The sequence below is a fragment of the Gymnoscopelus braueri genome (genome assembly GCF_963280865.1).
Source record: "Gymnoscopelus braueri genome assembly, chromosome: 14".
Classification (NCBI taxonomy): Eukaryota; Metazoa; Chordata; class Actinopteri; order Myctophiformes; family Myctophidae; genus Gymnoscopelus; species Gymnoscopelus braueri.
Window position 1 is genome coordinate 14,600,890 of NC_137619.1, and position 15,736 is coordinate 14,616,625.

At 39.8% G+C, this 15,736-nt stretch overlaps 1 protein-coding gene across 2 annotated transcripts in view; it reads left to right on the forward strand.

The window, feature by feature from the left end:
- The first annotated feature begins 5,907 nt into the window (after nt 1–5,907).
- Nucleotides 5,908–15,736, forward strand: part of abcc2 (ATP binding cassette subfamily C member 2) — a 56,870-nt gene continuing 47,041 nt past the window's right edge. For both annotated transcript variants that reach the window (XR_013934486.1, XM_080450371.1), the window contains exons 1-2: nt 5,908–6,431; nt 14,624–14,794. Coding sequence is in view for 1 of the 2 variants with exons in the window: in XM_080450371.1 (XP_080306497.1) it covers nt 6,387–6,431; nt 14,624–14,794 (216 nt within the window). In the remaining variant the exon portion in view is untranslated. The remainder of the gene's footprint in view (nt 6,432–14,623; nt 14,795–15,736) is intronic.

The window sequence follows — 15,736 nt, forward strand, 5'->3', positions numbered from 1 at the left end:
AAATAGTTCTATTTCCATTCTTTGAATGTTATGTTTTCACTGTCAACTTTCCTCTTGAGAAAAAACACCAAAGCTGTGTTTCACATGCCTTAAATGATACATTGTTTCTCTCCATTCTAAGATACCTTAAACATTGAAAGAGCTCTTGTTCGAAAAGGAGTATGCCTCTCTGTCTCCAGATATGTTACCATCATTTGATAGTCAATGAACTGTAGCCTCACCTCATTACTTAAAGTGAATATCTCTGTATGATTGCATACACTGACCACACCCCCCAAGCGTGGGGCTTGGGGGTCCTCCCCCTAATTTTTTTTTAAACATAGTAGTTGTAATTTCCTGTGTTCTGGTGAATGTTGAGAGTTTGATACCAAACCCAGGAGAAATCCAGGAGTGCAGAAGGAGATGTGGTCGAAATCCAGGAGACTCCCACAGGATCCAGTTGGCAGCCCTGGCGTGGGCCCCCATCTGAAAATATTTTGTGCCAGGGACAAGATTTGTGTTGTTAAAATATTTCAAAAATATTTCACATTTTATGTACAATTTGTTTTCAAGATCTGGCAAAATCTGGCAACAAAGGGTTTAGTGTGGATGAACTGTGGACGTTGGTTCTATAACCAGGTGTTTCGTGTTAGGTTGTAATGGGATCAGTTGGTTAAACTGGTCATTGGTTTTATAACGACTCTGTGTTTAGTGTTAGGCTGTACTGGGATCAGTGTGGTAAAATGTCAAGTTTCCATGTAATAAAAGTAGATTAATTTAAAAGAGTTATCGACAAAAACTAGACTAAAATGTCAACAGTTTTTGTTGACAAAAACTAGACTAAATACTTACTTACTTCATTTTGTTAGTCTAAGATAAAGACTAAACTGCTTGACTTTTTTTAGTCGACTAAAACTAATCTAGTATATTTAATGAAAGAAAAAGTACGTTTTCATTGTGATACCGATAAACAATAACTGAAAGTTTACTATGTTGACATTGATCCAAGCCGGAACACAATTGATTATTAAAATGAATATGCACTGAAAATGCACACGGCCCATCCATCAGAGGGGTGGGCAGCAAATGCTTTTTTTCAAGTGGGCCCTGACCCAGAAAAAGTTTACAGGATCCCGGGTCACATTCGGCAGATAGCCTTTATGATGTTGCACGAGGTGCGCTGTCACACTGGTTGGCCTTGGGTCAACAGCACACACTTGACTCAGTCAGATTACACACCATGTGACGACGGGATGTTATCAAACATGATGTAATGATTAACCATGTGACACTATCTGTAAGGAGAGGGTGATCTGCACCACAGCACTGTCGCAGTGACTGACACAATGTGTCCCATGCTCAGTAAAATCCTCAGCGTTCATTTGACTCAGAGTATGGAACCAAATTAACTACTCATTAATTAATCAATAATTACATAATACAGAGTTATATTATTCCGAAACCATTTAGCATAATTAGTACTTTTGGTGCTTTAAGTATATTATTACCCTAATACCTAATACAGTAAAATCCTCAGCATTCATTTTACTTTTATCTAAGCTATACACTCATATGTTTTTGGAGCAACTTGGTGAACTTGTAGATCTGCTATTTTAGAAAATGTGTGAAAGTATAAAATAGTGGTTAAAGGATCTACACCATGAATAAAACAAGCAAAAAATAATAATATCATATTGTTTATGTCCCTCAAACGTTTTTCAGAAGGTTTGAGTCTAAATCAAGCCTCAGTACTCATTCCAACTAACTTCTCTCTGGCTTATAAAGCACTTTCACCTGCAATACCACATTGTCCTGTTTGGCACGGGGCGCTATTGAGCCAGTTTGTATGCATGTTATCTCCTGGTTCTGTGTGGAAAAAGTAAAAAAATAAAATAAGAAAAAATAAATAAATGATAAATTAATTAAAAAAAAGATTTTTATTTTTATTTATTTTTGTTTGGAACTGAAAAACGGGAGGGATTGTACCCTGACATGACGTCACGTCAGGGTGCAAATCAGTTTGGCCTGTTTTGAGACCAATTTACAGAAAACCCCAGATTTGCTGTGAAAGCCTGAGTGTTCAAACTGGGGTATTTTTGGGGATAGAAGAGAGGTAGGGGAGACCATAAACACACAAAAAAGAAGAAAAAGTTAAAATTCATGGTGTAGTCCCTTTAAAGCAAGTGAAGTTTAAAGTTTAAATAGTCAAATAAAAAAATAAAAAAACATTATTTAACATGTACATAGATGTACATAATCACATTTTGATCTGCCACATCATGATTTTTTACCGTACCATCCGTTATTCATCAAGCTCGGATAGGTTAAACATGACTATCCATTACTGATTCGAATGACTCAGCATTTCTGACATGACTCGGCATTTCTTACATGACTCAGCATTGCTGACAGCTTTGGTCATTCCTAGTATTCGGTGCCATTTGTGTCCCCATGACACAATACAGCATATTGTGTAAAATAAGCAAAAAACTCATTCCAAAAAGCTTATCTTGTACTTTTAAAGCCTCTCTACCATAGAACACAATGACATGTACTGTACCTCAGGGTGAATTAAATATAAAATAATCACTTTATTTGAGTAGAGTTAAGCTAAAATGCCATGTCCCCAATCATGTTTACTCAGCTTCAGTTACAAATATAAGTAATACAATTCAAACAAAATAAAATTATTCTCATTATTATTATATAGTATTAGTTCTAATGTTACTTACCAAATGTTATTAATTGTGATAAATGTATTTTTAATACTTAAAATCTTGAAATCAATGTGTGTCCCTGAGTTGACAGTCCCCCCTGTTACGCTGATGCAAATCCACCTGTATATGTCCCCTGACTATTCCTCTAGTCACATGATGTCAGAAAGTAGCATATATATTTGATAGGAAACCCTACACCAGAAGAAGTATAAGTATCACTGTTTAATTTGCCTTTTTATCAATGTTTTAGGTTGTATTACTGATGTGGTAAAGAATAACATGTCCACCCTGTTATCACCCTGTTACAGTGTAAAACATAACATGATGGACACATTGTTACATTGGGTGGACAAAAAGTGGGTCAATTTAATTATTAATGGAAAGGATCTTTGCATTCTCTGTTCAGATTAATGTTTATATCATTGTCTAAGCTTAATTGTATTGTTAGGTTTTTCTTTGCTTATTGGTTTAATGTCCACCCTGTTATCCGTCCACCCTGTTACAGTGCAAAACATAACAGGGTGGACAATAACAGGGGTGTTTTTTAATCACAATTCAATTAAATAAAAACATATTTTGCATATTATTTTGGTAATATGCAGTGAAGGGATTGGTGGAACAAACCAAATTAAAAGTTGTGGTGAAATTACATTGAAATTCTATTTTATCCTAAAACATTGGGATTGAAATTACATTATGCCTAATAAAAATATGTGCTTTATAAGATAATCATTTTTTATAATTACTTTGATAAAAAATACATTAGCATGGAAAAGGAAGGGACATCTGATCTCTTTGAAAATGTGAATATTATAATAATTATGCATTGAAAACACTATTCAATAGATACATTATGTCCTGTAACAGGGGGGACATTTGTCCCACTTCATGTGATGAAATGTTTTTCTGACAGCTGAACATGCCCTCTTTCAGATTTTTTTTTTAATCCTTTAAAATTGTATTATGTTTTGAAGAAAGTTACTAGGCTGAAATGGCACCGAATAGTAGGAATGATGAGTTTAAACTTTATTGCCAAGCTTTTAGGTTTCGAGTCATGTCGCGCTCAAAATAGCTTTGGATCAGTGGTAAAATTGAAGAATTACCTGCTCTCTCAAAACATTGCTGCGTTGGGCTCGCATGACTCAGCATTTCTGCACTGTATTCATGAGAGGTTCTTCACTACACTGAATGCCACCATAGTGTATCGTTTATTAAGGAAGTGACAATGTTGAGTTTCAACTTAATTTTTTCGCTTTTAGGTTTCGAGTCATGTCGGTCAAAATATGTCGATGATATCTAAATGCACATATCTGATCACTAGTACTGTGTACTTAAGTACAATTTTGACATATTTAAGTGCACAGTACTAGTGACTACTTTACTGGAGTATTTCCAATTTGCTATACTTTTAATTTGACAAATATTGTACTTTTTTACTCACTTCAATTATTAGAAAAGTTTAGTTACTATAGTTTGTAGATTTGGATTATTATTATAGGCTACAAAACATACATTAACCACTTCGGCCCTATTTAAACTTTGGCTATTACTTGTAGCAGATCTACAAGCTCACAACGCATCGCGATGCGACACATTGTGAGCTGGTAGATCTGCAATTTTTTTAAGATTACACATTTTATACATTTGAAACCTATGAAATTGGACATTCTGCATAATGACTACTTTTACTTTTGGTACTTTGAGTATATATTTCATGCCAAATTGGCATCAAAATATGGTCATAGACAATGAATCTGTACGTACCGCCTTACTTTATGTTCAAGCCCTTCTCTGGTGAAAGTCTTTTGAAATGGTTGTGGAATCCACTGTTTTCCTAGGATTGTGTCGAGGAATTCCGGAGCACTCAGGAGGCAAACAGAGTCAGAGACACTTTGTAAGATCGTTTTTTTTTTATTATAGATAGATTTTATTACATGAGCTCATGGGAGAATTGAAGTACATTAAATCACTCAGGTCGGTGGTCAAGTATAGTTCTCTGAAGAACGCAGGAGGGATATTTTTGGAGCAGTGGTTCTCAACCTTTTCAGGCCACGACCCCCCAAAATAATCATATTTGAACTGGGGACCCCCCAAAATAATCATATTTGAACTGGGGACCCCCCCACCCTGACAAGCACTTGGAATTGTAGAAGTTGAGGCATTACATTTAGTTTGACTTTGTGAAATTGTTTGAATGTTTTGCCTCTTTCTTATATTATTTGCCAATTTAGCCGATGTTTCACCAGTTTTTATAGTTTAGTTTGTTGATTACCTTTGATGCAGTATTATGCACATTCGGTATTAAAAGGGTCTTAAATGTCCTTACATTGTCACTTTACTGTAATCTGGGGACCCCCCCAAAATGATGTGGGGCCCCCCCTGTGGGTCCCGACCCACAGGTTGAGAACCACTGGATTGGAGCATAGTTATAAACAGAGCTATACAATATACACACAACGATAAGAGAGGAGCCTGTGTCATAAAGCTAAGCTGTACTCAAAACAATAAATACCAGGCCTGCATGCCATGGCTTGACTATATTCACATTGAATATTGAATTCATATGGCCAATGATAAATAATTACCTAGAATATTATTTGACACATGAAATATAAATAGAAAAAGGGATGGGGGAGAGTGAAAGTGGCAAAATGGCACCGTGTTTGAAAAACATACTTGCATTTCTATTCAATTTGTCTTTTTCTTCCTCTTTTTAAACCAAACTTGAATGGCTCCTTCTCCTCTGTTCTCGTTCAAAGGGCTTGCCCCCTCACAGTAAAACAATGAGCATTGAATTAACTCTGAACGTACAAATGCATGGGTCCATTTGGTTCCATTTGTACCGTCTCAGAGCTACTGACCCCCAAGTGTCCATTTGGTGCCATCTCTGAGTTAAGTTAACACTCAGGATTTGAACAGGGTTGATGCTTATCAGACCTGATTGGGAAGTCAGATCTTATGAGACTGAGAATGTAGGAGCAGCTGCTGCTGCTGCACAGGAAAAGAGGCCCCGACAGCTACAACCCTCCCAACCCCATTTCCTCTGTCGGTGAACAATCCCACACATACACACAACTTCAGTGTGGAGGGAGGGCTTTGAACTGGTTTAAAGTCCTCCTCTTTCCCTTTCCCTTACTGTCACTCTCCTCTCTCACACAAACACACACAAGGTTTTGTGGCCTAGTCGGCTGGACTTTAGACAGACTTTAGATACTGTATACTCAGTTCGGAGTACCAGCAGATTCATCCAGTCATTCTGCAGAGAGTCAGGGGAAGAGTTATTACATCTGTCGGTAGATGTGTGTGTGTGTGTGTGTGTTCGGGTCTGTGCATGCTTGTGAGGCAGAGGGTGGCTCAGTGAGGCAGAAAATTGATTTATCACAGCAAGAATACTATTCTTGAGAGTAGAAAGAAGAACCCCTCGAGTCAGGACTTGGGTTAAGCATTAACGCTGCTCTTCAAAGACCTCCAGTACGTCTCTGTTTCTCTCTATTATGGCGAGGTTGCGAGGTCTGCCTTCTGTTTAAAAATGCTCCATGGCTCAAAGTCCTTGGGAGTGCTCTGATTTATTGTGGAGTGTGTGTGCGGGGTCAGGAGTGAACGTGTGGGCCGCTGTCTAAAGCGGGGGACAGTGAAGGCGACTGGTTTTTATGCTCATCGAAAGGACAGTGAAGCCGTTCATCGGGGACCATGCCTGCTGAAGCCCTGGAGGAGTTCTGTGGTTCAGTCTTCTGGGTGAGTGGGTGAGTGCATGTGATGTGATGGAACTGGGGCCCTCACTGTGGGAGATCAGTAGAACACACTGTTTACTGCAGCAGGTGATAAAGTAGAATCATTCCTTTGAGCTTTTGACGGATCACAGCCCATGCATGAGATAGAAAAGTGCTTTGTCAAAGATCTGCGACCAAATCTATTAATATTAATACTATTAATAGTCTTCAAACCACTCTCGACCTGGCGTCCCTATTTTGGGCATGTCAGTAGTTGAAAATTTTCGAAAATTATAGGAATTTCAAAAATATTTTGTACTTTCACAAATAGCGAAAATAGCAGATCTACAAGTTCACAACTTGGTGAACTTGTATTTTTCAAAATTGTTAAGTGGTTAAAGCAAGTGAAGTTTAAAAATATTGTAAAAGAAATTTGAATGTAAATTTAGGTCTATAATCACATTTTGATCTGCCACATCATGATTTTTTACCGTACCATCCGTTTATTCATCAAGCTCGGATAGGTTAAACATGACTATCCATTACTGACTCGAATGACTCAGCATTTCTGACATGACGCGGCATTTCTTACATGACTCAGCATTGCTGACAGCCTGTATTTATGAGGTTCTTCACTACACTGAATGCCACGATAATGTATAGTTTATTAAGGAAGTGACAATGTTGAGTTTCAACTTTATTGCCAAGCTTTTAGTTTTCGAGTCGCGCTCAAAATATCTTTGGATCAGTCGTACAATTGAAGAAGAAGTCAAAGAGCACAGTGAAGACAGTTATTCAATGTTTGATTTTCCTTTTTATTTTTACCCAATTTCTTTCGAATTTAGTCGCTATGCTTTTTCCTCCCCGCTCACATTTCTGTGTGTGTTGTAACTATTTTCCCTCCAATGAGTGACTGATGATGGCAATGCAAGTGTATTTGTATAGCAGATTTCAACAACAAGGCAATTCAAAGTGCTTTACATAAAACTTCACACATTAAGAAACTTCATTAAGACACGATGGTAACCTTGATTACTGTACTGCCTCTAGATGCTGGGTGGGTGTAGTACATTTTCATGACTAAGCAACACAGAAGATCGGTCATATTGGAGAGCTCAGTTTATTTATCAATGGTTAACCATTTTGACAATACCAAATAAAGGCTATTGTCCCGGGGTTAGTGTCGAAGTGTCCTTGAGCAAGACACTGCTGAACCCTTAACCGCTCCCGACGAGCAGGTTGGTGTCATGCATGGTTTCCTCTGCCGTCAGTGTGTGTGTGAATGTGTGTGACTCAGGGCAGGGATTTCATGGAGGCCATGAAAGCTGTGCCCCCTCAGTATGGCTGTGTTCACACTGCTCCAGATGTTTTCACCTCTGCACTCTTTTCCTGTCGATACCGTTTTTAGACAGCTGTGACTTTTGTTGAGAGTCGTATTGAAGTGTGGTGGGTTCGATTTTGAGCATGATATGAACGACTGCATGGCCTTAAGTTCTCAGTCGCCACTACTGGTTTCAGTCATTTGGATTCCATAGAAGTGGAATGTTGTGCAGCGAAAATAGCCCCCCCCCCCAAAAAAAAGGCTATTTTTTGTTATTATTTTAAGATTAGAGCATTTCAAGTGGTCTTAATATCTTAATATTCTCTGATCTTTCATATAAAAGCAAAGGTTAAAGCCTCAATCTGTGATTTCTTCACCTGGTCGGTAGAACAGCAGGAACAATATTACTAAAACATTATAATTTTGTGTGTGTCCCTTTGATGCCCATATATGGAGATGAAGGTATGGAGATTGTTAGGGTATAAAGGGTCCTGGACGATCTGTGTAAACAGGCCCAGTGTGCCCATGCCAGAGGGGTTTGTCTTTGAGGTTGTGGTTTTGAAAGGTGAAATACTCCTTAAAAGAGGAGTTTGGGAGGGCTTGCAAGAGTCTGAACGGAAGAGAAGGACAGTAGTGGTGGGAATTATCGTTCATTTCAGTGTACAAAGATGAGTTCAAATGATTTGTTCGCCGTTCAAGTGCTTCCGGTTCCGGCCCTCCTCACGTAGTTTAGTCCAATGACAAAAACGGAAACGTCTCTCTTCAGCCAGGCAAAATGTTGCATTTTCCCACGGAGTGACTAAACCTCACCGGGCTTTCACAACATTTGAGGAACCGATTTAGTTCCCGTTCCCACACTAAAAGACAGAGATGTTCATGCCTTCTGGTGCTTGGTGGTCAGGAGGACAGACAAGAGAAAGCGTGATCGTTTTTCATGCTCTTGGTCGGATTTCACAATAAACGTTTTTGACATATTTTGTAGCTCGTCAAGTGTCGGGCATCAGTCTGTGTTTTCATGTCACTGGCTTCCAGTTAATTGGAGCCTGTCGGTTGTCTACTGCAGTAGTTCTCAAACTTTTGAGACTGTATGTGTATATATATATATATATATATATATATATATATATATATATATCCTGAAAATGTTTACAATCCACAATTTGCATAGGCTAGTCTTTTGACTAAATTTCATGACTTCTTAACCAATTTCAATGCTTGAACTTCCCCCCTTCATCCTTCTCTCTCTGCAAATGCTGCTTGAAATTCTCTTGAGGCCTGGCGTTGCTGCCTGCCTGATATCTAGTGGGTGGCACTCTGCTGCATGGGTTGGGCTCCAGTTAACTGGAGGCTGGGCTAATTATTGTTGCCAGACCCAAGGGGGTCGGGCTTACATGAGGCTTTGTATCTGTTTCGTCCATACATGGGCAGGGGTCATTTGTCCTCCGGCCCCAGCCAAAAAAAAGTTTGTGACGTCCCCTTTCGTCACGAACTATTCATGACATCATGAACTTCAGTTATAAAGTGCTTTGTAGGTGTGTTACATACTAGGACTTCATTTTGGGTCTGGCAGAACCAGGTCTCCTTTTTGCCAGACCCAAGGGGTCGGGCTTACATGAGGCTTTGTATCTGTTTCGTCCATACATGGGCATGGTTCATTTGTCCTCCGGCCCCAGCCCAAAAAAAGTTTGTGACGTCCCCTTTCGTCACGAACTATTCATGACATCATGAACGTCAGTTATAAAGTGGTTTGTAGGTGTGTTACATACTAGGACTTCATTCTGGGTCTGGCAGAACCAGGTCTCCTGGTCTTGTTTAGGTATACAATGTTTTGTTGTTTTTCCTCTCCTCCAAATAAGCCTCCTGATATCCAGTTTATTTGAACGCAGTGGATCGGCACCTCAATTGACTCACCTGTTTAGACCTGTACTGGGTAAATAAAGACGTTGGCATATTTTAACATTTGCCAATTTTAATTAATAATTAAATTATTTGGCACAATGTGTGAGTGAGTACACATGCCCTGGGTGTTTAAGAAAATACACACATGCGCACGCACACGCACACGCACACGCACGCACACACATACACACACACACACAGGTAAAATTATATTCTGATGAATCATCTATACTTATTTCATTTTCCACGGTGGGAGAACATATTATTAAATCCTTATACATTCATTCAAATTTCTAATTTTGATGAATATTATTGATAAAATGTATATACTAATATGATATGGATTACAATGGCAACAAAACTGTGCACGCACACTCCCTGGATGCCAGAGCAGACTCTCTGCCCCAAATCTTTCAGATCGGCCATAGCGCCACCACGAGGCCACCACGAGGCCGATATTTGCAAAACACATTTTTTTTATATTACTCCTACAGATTTTGTCCAAACATCACGCAAATCGGTACACAGTATCTCTAAAGTCATTAAACCAAACAGGCCTAAGGCTAAGAATGGCTTCGAAGGTTTGCAGGAGTGCTACTTTTTGAACAAAATGCCTCAAATCATGAACACAGCGTGCGATTGCCGTGAAACTTTGCACGCGCATTTCCACTAGACCAAGAAAGAAATGCCATCCTACATATTTCAAATTGGCCGTATGGTGGCGCTATAACAGGCCAATTCCCGTTTTTACCTATAACTGGACCAATTGGCGTGACACTTTGCACGCACACTCCCTAGAGGCCAAGGAAAAACCTCTGCCTAGTCATGTGATCAACACGGATCTGTCCGATTTCTTGGCCCTGGTCTTGTGTGATTATGTCCATCTGTGTCTGATGTGTTTCTGTTTATGATACTGCCATGATACTGACCATGATACTTAAATAATATGTTCTTCCACTGTGGAAAAAGTATAGATGATTAATCAGAATATCATTGTGTGTGTGTGTGTGTGTGTGTGTGCGCGTGCGTGCGTGCGTGCGTGCGTGCGTGCGTGCGTGCGTGCGTGCGTGCGTGCGTGCGTGCGTGCGTGCGTGCGTGCGTGTGTGCAGTACTTGAGTACATGTACTTAGTTACTTTCCACCACTGATAGGCAGCCATGACCATGGCCTCACCGCTCTCAATTTGCATACAGTTCACCATGGCCTCCTGGTGAACAGCTCCTTCTTACCTCCGGGCTATGGTCGATGCTTACACCCCTGCCCGACCACTTGGGTCTGCCGCCTCGGGGCGACTGGTTGCCTCGTCGCTCAGTGGTCCTTCTGGCCGATCTACACGGTCACAGCTTTTTTCTGTTCTGGCCCCACAGTGGTGGAATGAACTCCCCACTGATGTCAGGACAGCAGAGTCACTGCCCATCTTTCGCCGCAGGCTGAAAACCCACCTCTTCAGGAAACACTACCCTTCCTCTTCGCCTTGCCTAATTGTTGTTAACTAGTTGTACGAGCTCTTGTTTTCTTGTTTTATTGGATCTTGTTTATTATTTGTTTTAGCTCTTTCTCATTTGATTTTCCTATTTGTGTCATCTGTTTAAGAAAGTAGGTATAGCTGATATATTGCACTTTTACCTTAGCGCTAGGTATACTCTTAGTTGCTTGTTTTAGAAGAGAATGCACTTAAGACTTCTGGTGATTAGTAGTTTCGTTCCCTACCTATGTTGAATGCACTTATTGTAAGTCGCTTTGGATAAAAGTGTCTGCTAAATGACTGTAATGTAATGTAATGTAATGTAATGGCCTCTTTTATGTCATTATTCACAACATGAATAGAGATGCTCAGGTAGGCAAAGTAAAGTATCACACTACTCATCTGAAAGCTGAGGAGAAGAGACACTGCTGCTGTTTCAAAGTGCTGTCCAAGAAAAGAAAGCTTGTCGATGAAGGTCAGACTACTTTTTCTTCTATGAGTTCAATGGCATGTGTCTGATATGCTCCGCGCTAATAGCTTGTGCAAAGGAACACAACATCAAACGACTCTATGAGACGACACACAAAGACAAATGATGTATACAAGTATACAGGATGCAGAATGCAAAGCATAGACGACCTTGAAGCAGCTGTGAAAGAAACAACAATCTGTGTTCAGCGAGTTGATGAAGTTGTGAAGGCCAGTTACATTATTGCCCACAAAGTTTCTGCCGCATCAAAGCCATATTCTGAAGGGGAATTTGTCAAAGAATGCATGCTGGCCGCCACTGTATTTGGTGGCGTTTGCTAATATCAGCTTTGTCAAGGAATATGGCAGAGAGAAACGGAGTCATTGCATGAGATTTGAACCGTAAACTAAAAGACAAAGTTAAGTAATTAATTGCCTTCTCTGTTGCAACTGATGACGTGACTGATGTAGCTAGTTGCCAATATTTATTCATATGTTTTACAAAGTTTCACTTGATTTGTTCTACTTTCAAATGGTTTATTGGGGCCCCTTAAACAAAAAGTGCATTGTTTGTTTCACCTCCAAATTTCTTAGCCTACAACTATAATACCAGTAATTAATATAATAATAATTAAAGTAGCTATTCTTCTTCATAATAAACACAATTTGGAAAGTGATATACTGTAGTCATAGCAGTGAAAGTGAAAGCATGTGAGCACGCATGTGCGTCTGAGCAACTGGTCGCGGCCCTCATCAAGTCACCTTTGTTTCGAAAAAAAATACCATTATACTGCAAATTAACAAACAACCTATACTATAAAAATTGGTCAAACATTGGCCAAATTGTCAAATAATATAAGAAATAGGCAAAAAAAAAAAGGAAAATAGCAGATCTACAAGCTCACAACGCCTCGCGTTGTGAGGCGTTGTGAGCTTGTAGAGCTTGTGGGCAATAATGTAACTGGCCCTCACAACTTCATCAACTCGCTGAACACAGATTGTTGATGTTTTTTTCACAGCTGCTTCAAGGTCGTCTATGCTTTGCATTCTGCATCCTGTATACTTGTATACACCATTTGTCTTTGTGTGTCATCTCATAGTGTCGTTTGATGTTGTGTTCCTTTGCACAAGCTATTAGCGCGGAGCATATCAGACACATGCCGTTGAACTCATAGAAGAAAAAGTGGTAAAAAAAAAGGGAACAGGCTGCTGCACTCTAAAGATGGTCAGTAGTGTGGTGATTTGGTGAGGGGTGGGGGCATAAGCCCTTTACTCAGGACATTGTGTTCCGTAAGGAAGGCCAGCATTCAGGCATACTGCTCTCACAGTTGCCTCTGTAGTTGTTCGGGTCCCTTTTATCTCCACTATGTATGTATTGAGGACATAAGCCCTCAGCTTACAGAAAAGTAACCTGATTGAAGGACGAGATTGGCCCTGTTTGAGCTCAGGGCTGCTGGGTTTCAGCATTTCTGCCCCAAGCTCGTCAGGACCACAGGCTTTGTCAGATTTCAACCTTTTTATGCTGTCTTCTAAATTTTTCTTTCTAATTTGATAATTGAGGGGATTTCGATTATATTTGTTGATTCAAGGACTGCCAATGTATGTCTAATTTGTATCTGTTCAAAATGAGAAGCGCTGCAGGGATCATTCAGTGGCTCTGAGATAGGTGCTCTTTGGTGACACATGTAGGATCATATAAACAAAAAGGATTTCCAAAGAAGTACTGCTTGCCAAAAAGGTGTGAAAATGCAGACTTAAAAAGAAAAGAATTCCAAGGCACTCCGTCTCACGTGAAAAAATGTATAATTTATTAAGAGCAAGGCAAATGAATATGACCGACGCGTTTTGACCTAGAAGGTCTTCATCAGGGTCTATCTGGCATTCTGGCTAGTCAGTCACTTAAATAAAGCCGTGGATGATGTTTCAATCAATCAATCATGTTAGTGTGTTATTACGTCATTATCACATGTAAATGACAGACAGCACAATTGCCCCAATAAATGAAAATAAAATAAAATCAAAAAACAACACCCGGAGTGACAGACACCAAAATAATCTATAAAATAACATACTGGGAAAACAGAGTAAATATAATCACAGTGTATTAAATGTTTACACTGTAACCCAAACATGATCACAGTAATCATAACAAACATCAGAGAAACGGCAAGTAATCAACCTCGTCATTTAAGCCTGGAAACTGTGTGGCTTTTTTTCTTTTTCTTTTTTGTATCTGTTGATGATTGAGATTGTTGCGTAAAGTTTGTTTATACACTTTTTCAAAATGATCTAGTGACCATTTTGTAGTGCCAGGTTATCTTTTTTGTTGATTAAATTGTTCCATCTCTCCCAGAACTGATTTTGATTAATGGAATTAGAATACCTGTGGCATGGTCTCGGTCTCTCTCTCTCTCTCTCTCTCTCTCTCTCTCTCTCTCTCTCTCTCTCTCTCTCTCTCTCTCTCTCTCGCTCTCTCTCTCTCCCCCCCCCACCTGGAACACATGCTGTAATTAGCAGGGATTTGTATTTCCATCACCCATGAGTCACCCTTAATTAAACTTCTAATCAGGGAGACGAGCAGTCTCTGTGGTGTAATATAGTGAGAGCCTCCAGGGCCGAACCCAGTGGCAGTACTTAGTTTAATGTTTTACGGTTTTATGAGGAGCAGTTGTGTGCATCAGTGTGTGTGTGTGTTTGAGCTTGTAGATCGGCTACTTACGCTATTCATATAAAGTATAGTTATTATATTAAATTATGTAAGTTAATTGTCTTTTTGTCTACGAAGCCTAAAAGACCTAATGTTCCAATGTTCAACGACAGGAACACAATTAAATCGCAGTAAAATTGCATAATTTCGGGAAAATTGCATAATTTGTGACAGCCCTTGTTCTAACATCCTGTGTGTGTGTGTGTGTGTGTGTGTGTGTGTGTGTGTGTGTGTGTGTGTGTGTGTGTGTGTGTGTGTGTGTGTGTGTGTGTGTGTGTGTGTGTGTGTGTGTGTGTGTGTGCGTGTGCGTGCGTGCTTCCTGTCTCTGGGTCTGCACTGTGTACCGATGTGACGTTAGAATTCCACATACGTGGAGAGAGAAGACCCGGACCTCCCTGTGTGTGTGGAGCAGACCCTGTTGGTGTGGATCCCTCTGGGCTTCCTGTGGCTCTGTGGCCCCTGGCACCTCGCTGCTCTGTTCAGGGGCAGAGGACCAAAACATCTGCCCAGGCTCTATATCTACAAACAGGTAAAACATCTGTCCAGGCTCTATATCTGCAAACAGGTAAACCATCTGTCTAGGCTCTATATCTGCAAACAGGTAAAACATCTGTCTAGGCTCTATATTTGCCCAAATTATGCTATACGTCGTATGAGCGTGTCGCACGTCGGAAAACGCTTGTAGCGCTTGTAGGTCTGCTAGTTTCTGCGCACGTCACTGCCACCATGCCCTGTGGTGGCAGTGACACCCCCCTTAACAAGTGCAGGGGGGGAGTAGGGAGTAAACCAAAGAACAATTGGTAATAAATAATTGGTGCCGTTTAGGTTTGGTTTATTTGTATTGTATAAACCCCACAAATCATTCAACATATTGGTTAAAAACAATCGTGGATAAAACACGTCTTGAAATGATTTCCTTTGTAGTACTCTCGCAAACAAACAAAAAGGTGACGTGTGTGAAAGAGTCATGTAGGTATAATGAAACAAATACATTTACGTCACTCCAGTTTTTTTAAATACACAATGACATGTAAAATAAAATAAAACGACACAGGGACACAGGGACTGTATCCACCAGCCGAGTTTTTGTTATCTTTTTAAGTGTTCTCATACCTGAGAAGAGGGAAGGCATATACAGTGGGTGAGGAAAGACTATATTGTACATTGTTGACATACTGTATCACCAAAAATGACAGAGTGTGTCACATTCTTCAGTAATTGTCGGCATGTTGTATGACAAAGTATAAACTTCGCAAAGCAAAAAGCTTTGAGTATATTGACAACAACCTATTAGGTGATTAATTTTGTTGCACAATGACGTGTCCATCATTCAAAACAAAAAGAAAGCATAACCATCACCACCTAGAATATTGGCTAGTAATGTATGACACATTTTGTGGAATTTTTATGTATATACCGTATCTCCAGTGTCTACTACATTTTTGTCTTGCTCACCTTTTCCACACTCACA